This window comes from Pleuronectes platessa, chromosome 1, assembly GCF_947347685.1.
Source record: "Pleuronectes platessa chromosome 1, fPlePla1.1, whole genome shotgun sequence".
NCBI classification, from domain to species: Eukaryota; Metazoa; Chordata; class Actinopteri; order Pleuronectiformes; family Pleuronectidae; genus Pleuronectes; species Pleuronectes platessa.
The window spans coordinates 31,695,769-31,710,417 of NC_070626.1; the positions used below are offsets into that span (position 1 = coordinate 31,695,769).

At 42.5% G+C, this 14,649-nt stretch overlaps 1 protein-coding gene across 4 annotated transcripts in view; it reads left to right on the forward strand.

The window, feature by feature from the left end:
- LOC128445068 (NACHT, LRR and PYD domains-containing protein 12-like) overlaps positions 1-14,649 on the forward strand; it is a 157,622-nt gene that overhangs the window by 33,879 nt on the left and 109,094 nt on the right. For 3 of the 4 annotated variants that reach the window (XM_053427854.1, XM_053427860.1, XM_053427868.1), the window contains one exon: positions 7,075-7,242. The exons of the other annotated variant lie outside the window; for it this stretch is intronic. In XM_053427854.1, the coding sequence (XP_053283829.1) occupies positions 7,075-7,189 (115 nt within the window). In that variant the 3' untranslated portion in view covers positions 7,190-7,242. Of the gene's footprint in view, positions 1-7,074; positions 7,243-14,649 lie in introns of those variants that run through there. 4 annotated transcript variants of the gene reach the window in all.

Consider the following 14,649-nt stretch of genomic DNA (forward strand, 5'->3'; position numbering starts at 1 on the left):
ATAGCATCAGGTTAACAGGCGCCGTGCGGTGGGTGACCTGAGCTAACAGCCTGCCATCTAAAGCAAAAACCCTCTTAGGGGGAGAAAGAAGCTGGCAGGGGATCTTTGCCTGAGAAGCAAAACTAGAGTCAATAAAATTGTCATCGGCTCCTGAGTCAACTAAAATGGACAAGGAACGGGAGGACTGATCCCACGAAACAGTCCCTTTAACTGTCAAACGGGAAGGAGACGAACAAACAGAGGACAGGCTCACCAACGCTCCTCCAGTGATCGGTGAGCCCCCCCTTTTGGCAGAAGCGGGCAGTGCATTTGCAGATGTCCATCCTGCCCGCAGTACAGGCAGAGACCATGGCGCTGGCGACGTTGACGCTCCCGTCGAGTGAGTCTGGTCCTTCCTAGCTGCATGGGTTCATCGGGACCGGAGGAAGAAAAAGCGGTCCAGGGAAAGCCTCCTGTCGGGACATGAAGGAGTAGATGGAGGAGGCACAAGCCCCCACTGAGGGGGATTCATAGTCTGAGTTACGGGAGGGGTGAGACTAACTTTCCCTAATCTCTCCCTGCGCCGCTCGTGGAGACGAGAATCTAAACGAATAGCTAAAGAAATTAACTCGTCTAGTGAGGAGGTCTCATCCCGAGCGGCCAATTCGTCCCTCAACTCCTCTCTTAATCCCCGGAGAAAAACTCCCTGCAACGCTCTTTCATCCCACCCGGCCTCAATAGCTAGAATCCGGAAGTTCACTGAGTGCTTAGCTACGGAGTCTTCTCCCTGCCGTAGTGACAGGAGCCGGCTGCTAGCCTCTTTGCTACGTAGCGGGTGATCAAACACTTAAAGAAACTCCTCGGAGAAGGCGGAAAATGAAAAACAAACCGGAGAATTACTAAAAGAGAGAGCTACAGCCCAAGCCGCGGCTTTCTCCGATAGGAGACTCATAACAAAAGCTATCCGCGACTTAAAAATAAGACACATTCTTATTGAAACACGTAGGTATAAGTGTAGAAACAAACAGGAAGTGACTGTCAGGAGCCGTCCCTACTTTAAACAGTGTTTAATTACACAAACCTGCTCAGTGACCAACACACAGAGAAGAAGCTGATGAATGAAACAATGGTCCAACATGTATGATCTGATATTTATCTTCAGGTCACAGACTGGACTGAGGTCAGCACCATGTTGAGACTGTGTGTTGACATGATGACGATCCACAACAACAGGAGGATACAGTAGCGGTCCTATAGCGGGGCTATTGAATGTAAACTATCTCTTTATGTGGACGACCTGTTAATTATTCCATCAGATCCCTGTTATCTCTTCCTCCAATCCTCTCGCTAATTAAATGTTTTGGTAGCCTGTCTGGATATTCCATTAATTGGTGGAAAAGTCCATTTATTCCTCTTTCCGAAAATCTAGTTCCTCTTTTTCTTGAATCTCTTCCCTATGAATCGGCCTGGATCACTTCACTTATTTGGGTCTACCTATTCCTGTAAATCCTAAACTCTTACTTCAGAATAGTTTCACTATTCAGTTAGACAAGTTTGAAGAAAGATTTAGATTTTTGGAGGACTTTGCCTCTCTCTCTTTTGGACGTGTAAATACGATTAAAAATGGTGTTGCTCCCCAGGTTTATGTAATTGTTTCAAAATATTCCAATCAACCTTCCGTTATTTAAAAAAAGGAGAGGATCCATTTGGGCTCAATTAATGCTAGGTTGCAGTTGATTCAATTTAAAGTCACGATAACATTATTCCATTGATATTATAATGTATCTGATGTATGTGACAGATGTCACAAAAAGGCTCTCTTGGCCACACCTTTTGGTTTTGTCCTGAGATTTTTCCGTCTTGCAGGATTTTTTTAAATGGTCTTCTAAGATGTGGGATCTACAGATTGAACCTGACGCACTGGTTGCCTTGTTTGGCTGCTCTGTAGCTTATCCTGCACTGCCACAAACTGTACAGCACACCGTTATGTTTGGTATGCTAGGTGTGGACTCGAGTCACATGACTTGGACTCGAGTCATGAATTTGATGACTTTAGACTCGACTTGACAAAATGTAAAGAGACTTGCAACTCGACTTGGACTTAAACATCAATGACTCGTGACTTCACTTGGACTTGAGCCTTTTGACTTGATAAGACTTGCTCCTTTACCCAAAACACAACGATTAAAAAGTATGTTATTAAGGAACGCTCTGTATCTTTCATTGTGTATGTGTGCGTCTGTGTGTGTGTGTATATGTGCTGTCGGCACAACATCCAATCAAATTAGATCCACGTTGTTTTGAAGCGACAGCATCCATCCAATCAAACTGCAGGTCAACCAATGAAGAGCAACTGTCAAACAACGCGCCAGTTAGGGAAAAAATTATACCAAAGATAGTTTCGTTCGGGTATAAAAACTACAAGGTGGTCAACAAAAAACAAAGTGCAGTCTGCAAAACATGCGGGTCGAAGATTTCAGACAGAGACGCAACAACTTCCAACTTCGTTCGACATTTGAAGTTGCACAAAGAACGGTAAGTTCTGAATGAAAGCTTACTTTTCTTTGTTGTGTAGTTAAATCAGCGAGGCTGTAAATTCACTGTTAACGTTACATTGCACACACGGTAATCTATTGCGTCCACTGCGAGTTCACTCCCTTATTCATACTTTTGTTAGGTGATTTTTTTAAAGCAGGGTTGTATGAGGTACTTATACATAACGTTAGTCAGTGTATCACACACAGTAGACGGCGGTCAGCAGCAACGCATATTTTAGCCGGCGGGTAGCAGCAGCAAGCTAACGCTAGCTTCTGTGTGTGTGTTTCGCCCCGGTAGAAGCAGCATGTATAAATAGAAAATAGCTTTTTCTCGGGAGCTTACGCTAGCTTGCTGCTAGTTTGTGTTTAAAGTTGCAGCACTTTCTGAAATGGTGGCTTGTGCACGTATTTACAGCAATATTGCAGGGATATGTGATGCCTGGGCGGCGAAGCGGAGGAGGGGGAGGGGAGAGAGAGCTGTGGCCCGTACAGATTTGCTCCACGCACCCCGAGCTGCACGAACAGGTGCCGGTCACCAGCAGCTCGTTGCCGCCTCCGTCGCTCGCTTTAAAATAGACTCATACCCGGGGTTTTAAGTGCATTTCGCCGCAAAAGCTGCAGCAGTGTTAGCCTCCAAAGCTGTAGCCCCTCCACGATCCCTTAGTCTGTGTGTATGCGTGTATGTTCGGGATGGGCATAATCAATCGATGAATTGATCATTAAGAATTTCGTCGATGACATTGATATCCGAGCTGCCCTGAACGCAGCACAGCGATGTTGTTAGCAGCTGAACGAAGCAGCCCGGAGCCAAGCCTCCACTGCTCGGCTTCATGTCCGCACACGGACCGTCAGTCCACGCGTAGGGGAACCCTGACAGACCCGGGTCTGGGTGAGGGGTTCCGGGAGTGAGGGCGTGACAACAACCGGACTGAGACGTCGAGAACCGTCAAATCGAGTTAGCTCTCAGCGGCTAGCTGGTCTCTCTCATCGGGGCTTGAGAGTACAGCAGCGCATATTTTCAACTTTCATTTTTAACTGCCACAAGAGTTGTTCATCTTGTTGTAAAAATCTCAACGAGGAAACACGCTGTGTTTTTTCTAATTTCACTGCATTTTAATATAGCCTATAAATAGTGAATTTTAATATAAAAAATATGAATGATTAATCAAAAATATATCGTTACTTCTCCCGACGATCAATTAAGACAATTAACAAGCATATAATTTCTGTTTCTTGACAGAATGAGCTGTCGTGACGGCAAGGTAAAGCAATGAAAATATTCTTTATATGGCGTACACTTAAACTGACATTGATTTTATTAGGTTTGCCTCTTTTAGGTGGCTTAAATACGTTTACCTGCTGACCCCTGTCTGCTTCTCTGTAATGGGGGTACGTTGACCGCCATCTTCTGTGTGTAGTCCCTCATACAACCCAACTTCACAAATCCCGAAATAAGTTTTACAATACATGACCAGTGCTGTAATCTGCTACAGCAGCAACTCTAACGTGATGTTTACCACACACACACACAATACAATTCATATTAACACAATGTTAAGATTGATATTAATAATATGAGTAATAAAGAGTAGTTTCAATACAATTCATTTGTGGCTATAAGGGATTTTCTTACATCCGTTTTAATATGCTTACAGATTTGAAGAATACCAGATGAACAAAAGCATCCCAAATGAACCACAGCAGCCCTCAATCTCGCAATTCCTGGACAATCGTGTAGGGCATTACAGCATGAGCCATCCAAAGCAGAAAGCTATCACCAATGCAATAATGTCCGACTTGATTATTGATTGCAACTTGCCCCTGTCTTTTGTGGAAAACAAGAGTTTTCGGCACTTTCTGACAGTGCTTGACAGCAAGTATAGCCCAGTATGTCGCAGAACACTGACATCAAAAACAGAGAACCTCGCTGAAGAGAAACGTTCAAAATTAAAAACTCAATTGAGCAACACTGACTATGTTTCAGTCACTGTGGACATTTGGTCTGACCGAAAGATGAGGGGATTCCTTGGTGTCACTGTGCACTGGATAGAGAAAGAGGCAGAGAGGATACAGCTAAAGTCCAATCTCTTGGCCTGTGAGCGCTTCAAAGGCTCACACACAGCAGAAAGAATCTGTGACCAATTTGAGGCAATATGTGATGAATACAACATTAAAGATAAACTGGACTACATTATTAGTGACAATGCTGCTAACATGCGGAAAGCATTCACTGTGTGCTTCCCCAGTGAACAAGAAGATGACGATGACGGAGATCATCTTGATGACCCTGAGCTCTGGTGTGACCCTGGAAGATCAGCAAACAGTAGATGTTGCTATGGCGAAGAAACAGCGCTTGCAGTGTTTTGCGCACACTCTTCAGCTGGTGGTGGGAGATGGTTTGAAAGAAACAAAAGTGGCATCTCCTTCTCTTTCAAAGTTATCAAAACTCAGCTCACTGCTGCACACAAGCACAACATTCAAAGATGTGTTTGATGCTGAATTTGGGGAACAGAAAGGCATCCCTGCTGCAGTCAACACAAGATGGAACTCAACACTGAGGCAAGTGAAGGCAGTTCTCCAGTGCAATCATCTAAAGCTTGGTGCTGTTCTAGAAAAGGCTGGGCACAGGGAGTTGTCATTCACAGCACGGGAGTGGAATCTGCTGAAGGAGTTGGTGGACATCTTGAAGCCATTTGGAGAAGCGACTGATTTGACACAGGGGAAGAAGGTCATCACAATCAGTGCTGTTGTTCCATCCATCTTGTCCCTCAACCACCACCTTGAGAAGATGAAGCCTCAAGTCTGTTTCCTGAGTGGCCTGGTCAGAAGTCTCCAGGCATCCCTGAACAAAAGATTTCTTGGAATCTTCATCAACATGAAAATGGCCAGGACACAAGATGGGATCACTGCCCCCTTTTCAGATCCAGTCTACCTCAAAGCAGCTGCCTTGGATCCAGCCTTTTCTCTGTTGTGGGTGGAGTCCCATGTCCTGGTCAGTCGTGACGCGAAGACAGAGGTGGTACAACGTGTTAAAGGTAAATGTTACTGAGTCAAGTGTACCTTTTTCCCACATAATCTGATATAATTGACTGCAACAATAATTAAGTATTTCAGTCTAACACACTGCATCACCAACACAAATGGTAATAAGGGCTCTTTTGTTTATGCTATTGTTTTTACATGTTTTGCCAGAATTGATCTTGCATGATGCTGCAGAGACTGAGCAACCTGTGCCTCTTGTTGATGAAGAAGAGCAAGAGGACCTTAGAGAAGGAGAAGGGCTTTTTGCTGCATACCATAAGAGGCAGAAGAAGGATGTTGGGACCACTCCAGCACTACAGCTAAGTCACTACCTTGACATAGCCGAAGGACAGAACGCACTTTTGTTCTGGGCATTGAACATGAAGACTCTTCCTTCACTGTTCCGAGTGGCCATCAGAGTCCTGGCAGTGCCTGCCTCCAGTGCTCTAGTGGAGCGAGTTTTCAGCCATGGTGGAATCATACTACGTCCCCATCGTGCACAAATGACTGACAGACTTTTGGCCAATTTGGTCTTTTGCAAATGCAATGCAGCATAGGGCCCTGACATATAAAAAGCACAACCCTGTTCATTGTTATGTTCATGTATTTGTTACGTTTCTCACATGTACACACACACACACAGGCAATATGAGGTGAGATAAATGAGATGAGATAAATACAGGACAGAAACTGCTGTGGAACTAGTTAAAATGCAAAATACAATGTTAGCACTTTTGTACAAATAATTACAGTTGCACTTGTTTTTTCAAATGTGTTCATTCTGTTAAGGAGTGGTTTAAAATGAAGAATATTCTTTCAAAATATGAGTTAAATGTTAAAAATGACTGGTTAATAGTGCAATTTTTTTTCCTGCAATTGCACTTATACAAGTTATACTTGTACTTATAATAAATAAATACAGATTTTAAAAGCATACATGATCTGTGTAAATATATTATTACTCTGTGATCAAAAGGACTCGAAAGTACGGTGGCCCTGAAAGCTCAACGAACGGCAACTTAAGAAAACACATGCAAGTTGACAAAACACCTGCCAAAAGAGAAAAGCGCTGCAAATACCGGAACGAGCTGCAAATAGAGAAACGCGCAGCAAATACCGTAATGCGTTGCAAGAAGCCAAACGCGCAGCAAGAAGCCAAACGCGCAGCAAGAAGAGGCCACAACACAACGGAAGTGTTTCCAGGGGACAGCTAAAAGTGATGGACACTGCTGCCACAAAAACGTCCAATACACCATAGAAATTCGGTTCCACACAGGGTTCGGCCACCCGCGGCTCTTCGGCCCCTCTGCAGTGGCTGTACAGTACAATGTTGTGCATATGTTTAGCGAACGCTGAACTTAAAGAATCAGTTTTCATATTATTAACGTGAACGTAACGATAAACGTGAGTGAACGTCACGTACATTTTTTAAATCATCACCGTATCAGGCCATCATGAAATACCAGGAGCGGGCGAGTGTGTGTGTGTGTGTGTGTGTGTGTGTGTGTAAAGTGTATTATTATTATCCTTTATCCAGGTTGGAGAGCTGCAGTCTGTCAGAGATCAGCTGTTCTTCTCTGGCTTCAGCTCTGAGGTCAAACCCCTCTCATCTGAGAGAACTGGATCTGAGCTACAACAGCCTGCAGGACTGAGGAGTGAAGGAGCTGCTTGATCTAAAGCAGAGTCCAACCTGTCGACTGGAGACTCTGAGGTCAGTAGATGATTGGATCAGTCCACGCTGATTTCATTAGTATTTTACTAAACACAGACAGTATCACAGATCCAGGGTCTGTGCTACCAAGCAGGATTTGTGGTTATCAGGTTAACTTCAGATTTAGTTTTTTCAGTCCTACGAAGCTTGTCCACTTTTTAACGAGGTAAATCACCATGGTAACTTCTGATGAAAGGCTAAGACACTGCATCATTGACTCACAGCTGATGAAGTGAGTCTCTGTAACACTGATGTCTTCTTCTCTCAACAGGTGGGAGTTGTCTTAGTGAAGGTGAGTGTGAAGAGGACAGTGTGTGTGGACGGAGGCTGAGCTGTGTCCTGAGGATCCAGAGGCTGAAGCAGCAGTAGCTTGTTTGTAGAGCGGCTCTGACTGGGCCTTGTTGCTGGGAAGCAGAGTGGAGACAGAGCTCCAGAGGAATCAGAGGAGGTGAGCTGCTCTGAGATCAGCTGTCACACAGTGTCCAGTCCACCATCCTCCCTGTGTGTTCCTGTGGATGTGAACCAGCATCATCAGTGGATCTGCTGCTGCTCTGTCCTTTGACACACAAAAGTCAAAGTCGTAAATATTTCCAAGTTATGTGGAGAAAAATGTTTGTTACTTTCAAATGTTAAAAGTGACATTAGGGGGGCGCTAGGGAGTAATATATGGTAATAAGATGCAAATTTCAGTGCTCCTGCAGAAGCGACAATATTTTCATAAAAAAACAGCTACTATTACATAAATATCAGCCATAAAGCTCAGGAGGACAACACAAATAGGCCAAAAGCTGACTTATGCAAGCTACGTCGTTTTGAATGGCGGAAAAGCTTCAAAAATACAAATGTAAATCCGGCGTTAGCTCATCTCGGCCTACAAGAACCACGAGACAGAGAGCACCAGGTGACCTGGACCAACCTTCCCCCACCCGAAGTGAAAGCCCAGGTATGGCCACCGCTAGAATTAAAGTGGACATCTTATCTTCCCTAAAGGGAGAGTTTTCTAAAAATTATATGAGAGGAAATCAAAAGTGCTCTAGCGGAAGATTTCAATGCCCTGAAGTCCGAGTTACAAGCGGTCCGCTCTGAAATTGCTAATAACACGACATGAAGGGTGGCTTATCAACATGGTTCATCATAGACTGGACTGCCCACTGAGTTTTACTCTCACATATTGTTATATCATTATTTCCTACTTTATTTTGTATTTAAATATATTTTTTATATTACTCAACTCACACTTTGGAACACAAACCCTTATAGCCTATATTGTGGCTGTTATTTCTGTTAATATTATTTGTATTATTCCACTATACTTGCTCACAGGCAGCTGCCCTAAGAGGAGACTATTAGCTCTGCTTGCAACTCAGATTCTATTTTACCATGAGGAGCTTTTTGACTTTTGTAGTAGAAAAAATGTACTAAGTATGGTTGAAAGGTATGTTGTAGTTGAAAAGTAAGTTTTATGACCTATATCTACATACATATACAACCTGTTCAAATACTTTATGACCTGAACTGTTTAATGGTCTGAACTGTTTATGACCTGAAAATTGCCAGATTATTTTTATCACTTATTTACTCCCTAAAGAACTGAATGTATGCCTGCCTTCTCCAAAGGAAACATATGTTAATCAGTTGTTTGTGTTTAGATTCCTCTCTTAACCTGCGCCTACAGAACCAATCTGAACTGGTTGTGAGAGATAGGCTTAGTCCTCCTATATAAGATCCTTGTATTTGACTGTCCTGCATCTTCACTCTGAGATCCCTGTGACTCTCTGTGTTGATCCTTTCTGCAGAAAGCCCCTATTAAAATACACAAAGACAAATATGGTGTTCCAGACTCTTGTATTTCACGATTTCCATCACTTCACAGACCTATGCCAGGTACTGCAGGGGCCTGAATGTTCATTACTCAACACTGTCCCTTTCTGTGTCTACTTTATTTTCCTTTCTCTCTTTCTTTCTCTATTCCTTATCTTAGCACACCCATAGCATAGTCAATTCTATCTCGACTGTGCACCCTATCCCTATGTGGTTTGGGACTAGGTCCCACCGGATTGTTGTTTATGTTAGTTAACAGCAGTTTCAACTGTTGTGCTCCCTTTGTTCTGATCCCACTGTTCCCAGGGGGTCCTATGTTGGATAAAATAACAACATGGTCATCATCTATATTTCTTAAATGTCCTTGTTTAACCCCCCCCCCCCCCATTGGTTATATTATGAAGTCCAAATCCCCATATTCCACATAACAAGACATATGACCCATGTGCTCACTGTTTACTTCCACTTCCCATTTCTCTGCACAAACTCACAACATATGCAAATTGCATATCGTACGTAATTGACCCGCTAAAAGTTATAAGTTATAATGTCAAAGGTCTCCATGGCCCTGTTAAGAGCAAGACAATTCTGCATCAGATGAAACAAGCCAACTGTCACATGGCATTCCTACAAAGATAAAGTATATTACTCTTCACACCGGTCAGGGAGAAAAAAGGGAGCATCCATACTGATACACAGACAAAATAACTTCACACAAACACTGGTACATAAAGATACAGAGGGGAGATATATTATAGTTAATGGTTGAATTGATGGCATAGAAGTGTCCCTCATAAATGTATATGCACCTAATGAAGATGAGCCCGGCTTTATCAGGACATTGTTCAATAAGATCTTACAATATAGTTCAGGACTGATGGGAGGAGACGTGAATAGCGTAATGTCACAATTAATCAACCGACAACCTGCCTCTAAAGCTCCACTCTCCAGAATGAGTAGAGTGCTCAAATACCAATCCCTGGAAGCAGGCCCTGTAGATGTATGCAGAAGCAAGTTTCCCAGAAGCAGGGATTTCACCTTCTATTCAAACAGACATACAGTGGATATTAAAAGTCTACACACCCCTGTTAAAATGCCAGGTTTTTGGATGTAACCAAATGAGACAACGATAAATCTAGTCAGAACTTTTTCAACCAATAATATGACCTTTAACGTGAACAATTCGATTGAAAAAACAAACAGAATTATTTTAGGGGGAAACATAAAAATAAAAAAATAAAATAATGTGGTTGCATAAGTGTGCACACCCTTAAACTAATACTTTGTTGAAACACCCTATGATGTTGTTACAGCACTCTGTCTTTTGGGGTAGGAGACTATTAGCATGGCACATCCTGACTTGGCAATATCTGCCCACTCTTCTTTGCAAAAGGGCTCCAAACCTGTCAGATTGTGATGGCATCTGCTCTGCACAGCCCTCTTCAGATCACCACACAGATGTTCAATTGGAATCAGGTCTAGGGTCTGGCTGGGCCATTCCAAAACGTTAATCTTCTTCTGGTGAAGCCATGCTTTTGTTGATTTGGATGTGTGCTTTGGGTCGTTGTTGTGCAGAAAGGTGAAATTCCTCTTAATTTTCAGCTTTCAAACGGAAGCCTGAAGGTTTTGTGCCAAAACTGACTGGTAACCATAACATTTACTCTTACCAGTAGAAGCTTATCAAATTAATATGACTAGAATTGAGTTCAGCTTATTGGTCCGGCCCTCCACAACTGTCCATATTTCTCATGTGGCCCCTCGGGAAAATTAATTGCCCACCCCTGCTCTACTCCATCCATCAGGACCATCAAGGGTTGAACGGCACTCATCCGTAAACAAAACAGTTTGGAAGTTAGTCTTCATGTAGTCCTGAGCCCACTGCAACCTTTTTTGCTTGTGAGCTTGGTTTAGGGGTGGCCGAATAACAGGTTTAAGGACACTTGCAAACCTCTTGAGCATCCTACATCTTGAAGTTCGCGAGACTCCAGAGGCACCAGCGGCTTCAAACACCTGTTTGCTGCTATTCAATGGCATTTTAGTGGCTGCTCTCTTAACCTTATGCATTTGTTTGGCAGAAATCTTCCTTATTTTGCCTTTGTCTGAACGAACCCGCTTGTGCTGTGAATCAGTGACAAATTTCTTCACCGTCCGATGATCACGCGCAATTCTTTTGGAAATATCCAATGTTGTGATACCTTGACCAAGGTATTGCACTATTTGCTGCTTTTCAGCAGCAGAGAGATCCTTTTTCTTCCCCATTTTGCCTGAAACATGTAGCTTGCTTAATAATGTGGAACATCCTTCTTAAGTAGTTTTCCTTTGATTGGGCTCACCTGGAAAACTAATTATCAAAGGTGTCTGAGATTGATTTCAATCATCCAAATAGCCCTGAGACACAATACCATCCATGAGTTTAATTCAAAAACTAGAAAATGAATGTTTATGACCCTTAAATCCAATTTGCATAATAAATGAATGATATGTGTTAGCATGTTGTGTTGAAAACTAAAGACATCAAGTGAAAACCATGAGCACTGCAAGGAATCAGAAAGTGTAAAGTTGTGTTATCTGAACACAGATTGATGAGACCAGGCTGTAAATAAGATGCTCAGTACATTGAAGTATAAAGTCAACAGTGATTTCTAAGAGTCGAATAAAGGAGAAAACAAAATGACGAGGTGAAGAACTTTTTCAGATAAATAAGAATCAGAAATATTTTCCCCAAATGAGAAGCTGAGTTTGTTTTTCTGTTCAAAGTTGATTTAATCAAAAAACTGTTGTAGTCTCAAACACTAAGTTCTTAGAATCAAAGTCACAGACAATAATACTTCTATCTGTCTTTAGGACTAGGTTTCATAAAAACTCAGGGAATTCCATTAACAATTCAGAATAAGCCACAGGAGCACAGTTAACTACAGCAAATATGATGTTGGTATTTTTTGGATGGGCGTGGAAGACTATGAACAAGACTTTCAAATGAGTTTAGGATTACATCATCAATTATTAACTAAACAAACACGGAGGAGGAGCACAGGGAAGTGTCAGACTCCATTTTCACTTGGATGAGCAGAAGGAAGAAAAGTGAGCCGGTGAGTGTGAACACAACTTTCTGAAAGTTTTACTGTCTCACTCTCACACCTGCTGTTAACATCCGTCTGCTGATCACACCACTCTAAGTTTGTCAGTTCACACCTGGTGACAGACGTCATGTGATCGGATCCCAGAGACAGATGTGAACAGCGGGTCTGGATCAAAGAGCCTTCAAAGGATTAATTAACAGAGTTAACTCACAGTTTCACGTTTTATCTTCATCTGTTCATCAAGTGTTTAATAACAGAACGTGATTTCAGAATCATACGTTACAGTCACCTGAGTGTGTGTGTGTGTGTGTGTGTGCGTGTGTGCGTCTGTCTGTGTGTGTGTGTGTCTCCTTGCATGGTATTTTGGGGTGTGTTTCTTGAACAGACTTGTTCGTCCTGATTCCTTTGAGCTCACAGTGTTTTTCATCTCAGTATGAAGATGAGTGGTTATGAGGAGGAAGAGGACAGAGCAGAGTCTCCAGTGTTCAGCTGTGTGTCTCTGAAGAGTGACCAGTCCATGGATCATCCTAACAATTTCAGTAATGAACCTGGACCCTCACACACAGAGTAAGAGACCTGCTACAAACATGTGAACCTCCAAACTGAATCCTCAGAGAATGAACCAGTGAATGATGTGTTCTGAATAAAAACATGTTTGTGTTTGCAGAGGTCAGGACCACAGACTGAGAGCAGAGTCTCTAGGGTCCAGCTGTCTGTCTCTGAAGAGTTACTGGTCCAAAGATGAGCCTCTAGACTTCAGTAATGAACCTGGACCCTCACACACAGAGTAAGAGACTGTTTCTACTGTGACCTGCTCTGAAGAGGATCTAGTTTCCTCTAGTGTGGCCCCTGCATTAGGACACAGCTTCATTGAAGTTGATGACTAATCTCTCAGAATCACTCAAAGAGCTCAGACCTCCACCAAGAACCAACACGCTCCTTATGAAACCACTTTGAAATCCACTAGAGACTCGTTTTGATTTGGATCTGCACCAGATTCCACACACTGGTAAACATCAGTCCACAAAGTGTACTGGTAATCTGACGTTTTTTATAATCAGAATCAGAATCAGAATCAGAAGTATTTTATTGCCAAGTAGTGTCGAATCTTTCAAGCCGCAGTGTCTTGTCGAAGTCGGTGTTTGAAGAGAGGAGACGCGGACCCAGAACTTGCAGCATAACAGAATTTATTACACAGAAGTTTCACAGGTCAGACGGGCTCCATGGAATGCCCAGAGAAATCACACAGCCAAATGGTGAAAATCCGGCTCGCCTCTGCCAGGCAAGACCTTTTAAAGAGGAGGTGTTGCAAACAAAGCTATAGATCAAATGACGTAGCACATAGGGTCTATGCCTAAATTTTGACATGTTTTTAGTAACTTCAAGTTGAAGTCACCCGCTAAGTCTTTGCTCCTCCCTTAGCAGGTCAGATACTGTACGATAGGTCAAAGATCATTCCAAGGAGGGGGACAAATAACCCTAACACATGAAATAACATTTACAAAGCTTGAAAACGTCAGAAACAAGTAACTCAAAATCGTAGCATACCGTCATGGTATATGACCATGTTAGAAAGTTCCATTAGCTGAATTTACGACATATTCCCCCCTACGAGGCTTAACAAAGTCTTGTCAACATACAGGTATATAATTCCAATAATAAAGCAACTGTGTGTAGGAGTGAGAGTGAAAAACCTGTCAGGCAGTCATCTTTCCTGAAATATCCATCAAACAATTTAGACAGGAAAATTCTCTCACGGTCCCTCTGCTCAGGGCGACCATACATTGTACTCCTACACCACTGAAATTAAGAATTCTAGCAAATTGTGTAAGGTAATTACTTTAAGTAAATACATATGGAACTCTCAGCAAATAAAAACAAAGCAATGTCCAAAGTCAGCCTGGTCGTCCCATTGGAGCTTCCAATGGACCTTTCCCTGCCTAGCACCACTATCCTTAAAGATCACGGAAAAGAAAACATCTGAGGTCCCTGAACATTCACCACTCTTACAGTGATCTTCCCCAAATATGTTCTAGAATGAAAGAGACGAAAAGAAAACCAGTATCTTTGCATACAAAACAGATACAATATCAAAAACATCAATCTGATTAACACACTTTAAGTAAGTGAGAAATTATAAGTCACATTTTCCATTTCCCCCCTGGAAACACATCACTAATGTAATGAGAAGCTTTGAAATAACTAAGCAATAACCGAAGTAGCCCCCCTTTCTCGTGAACTGCCTGTGTGGGAGGCCAGTCAGGGTACCTTTCTCTGTTAGGTCAACAACAGAGAATAATTTACTATCATTCAGAACTTACTAACGGAATTTAAGTATTTGGAACAGACGAAGCACACTGTTGTACTGCAACGTTGACAACTTAGAATCCTGCTTCTTCAGTATTCTCCTCCTCCATATTCTATCCAGCTGTTGCACTCACAGGCAAACTGTCCACAATTATATCTTCTGAATGCTGTTCAAACTTTGGATCAAACCTTC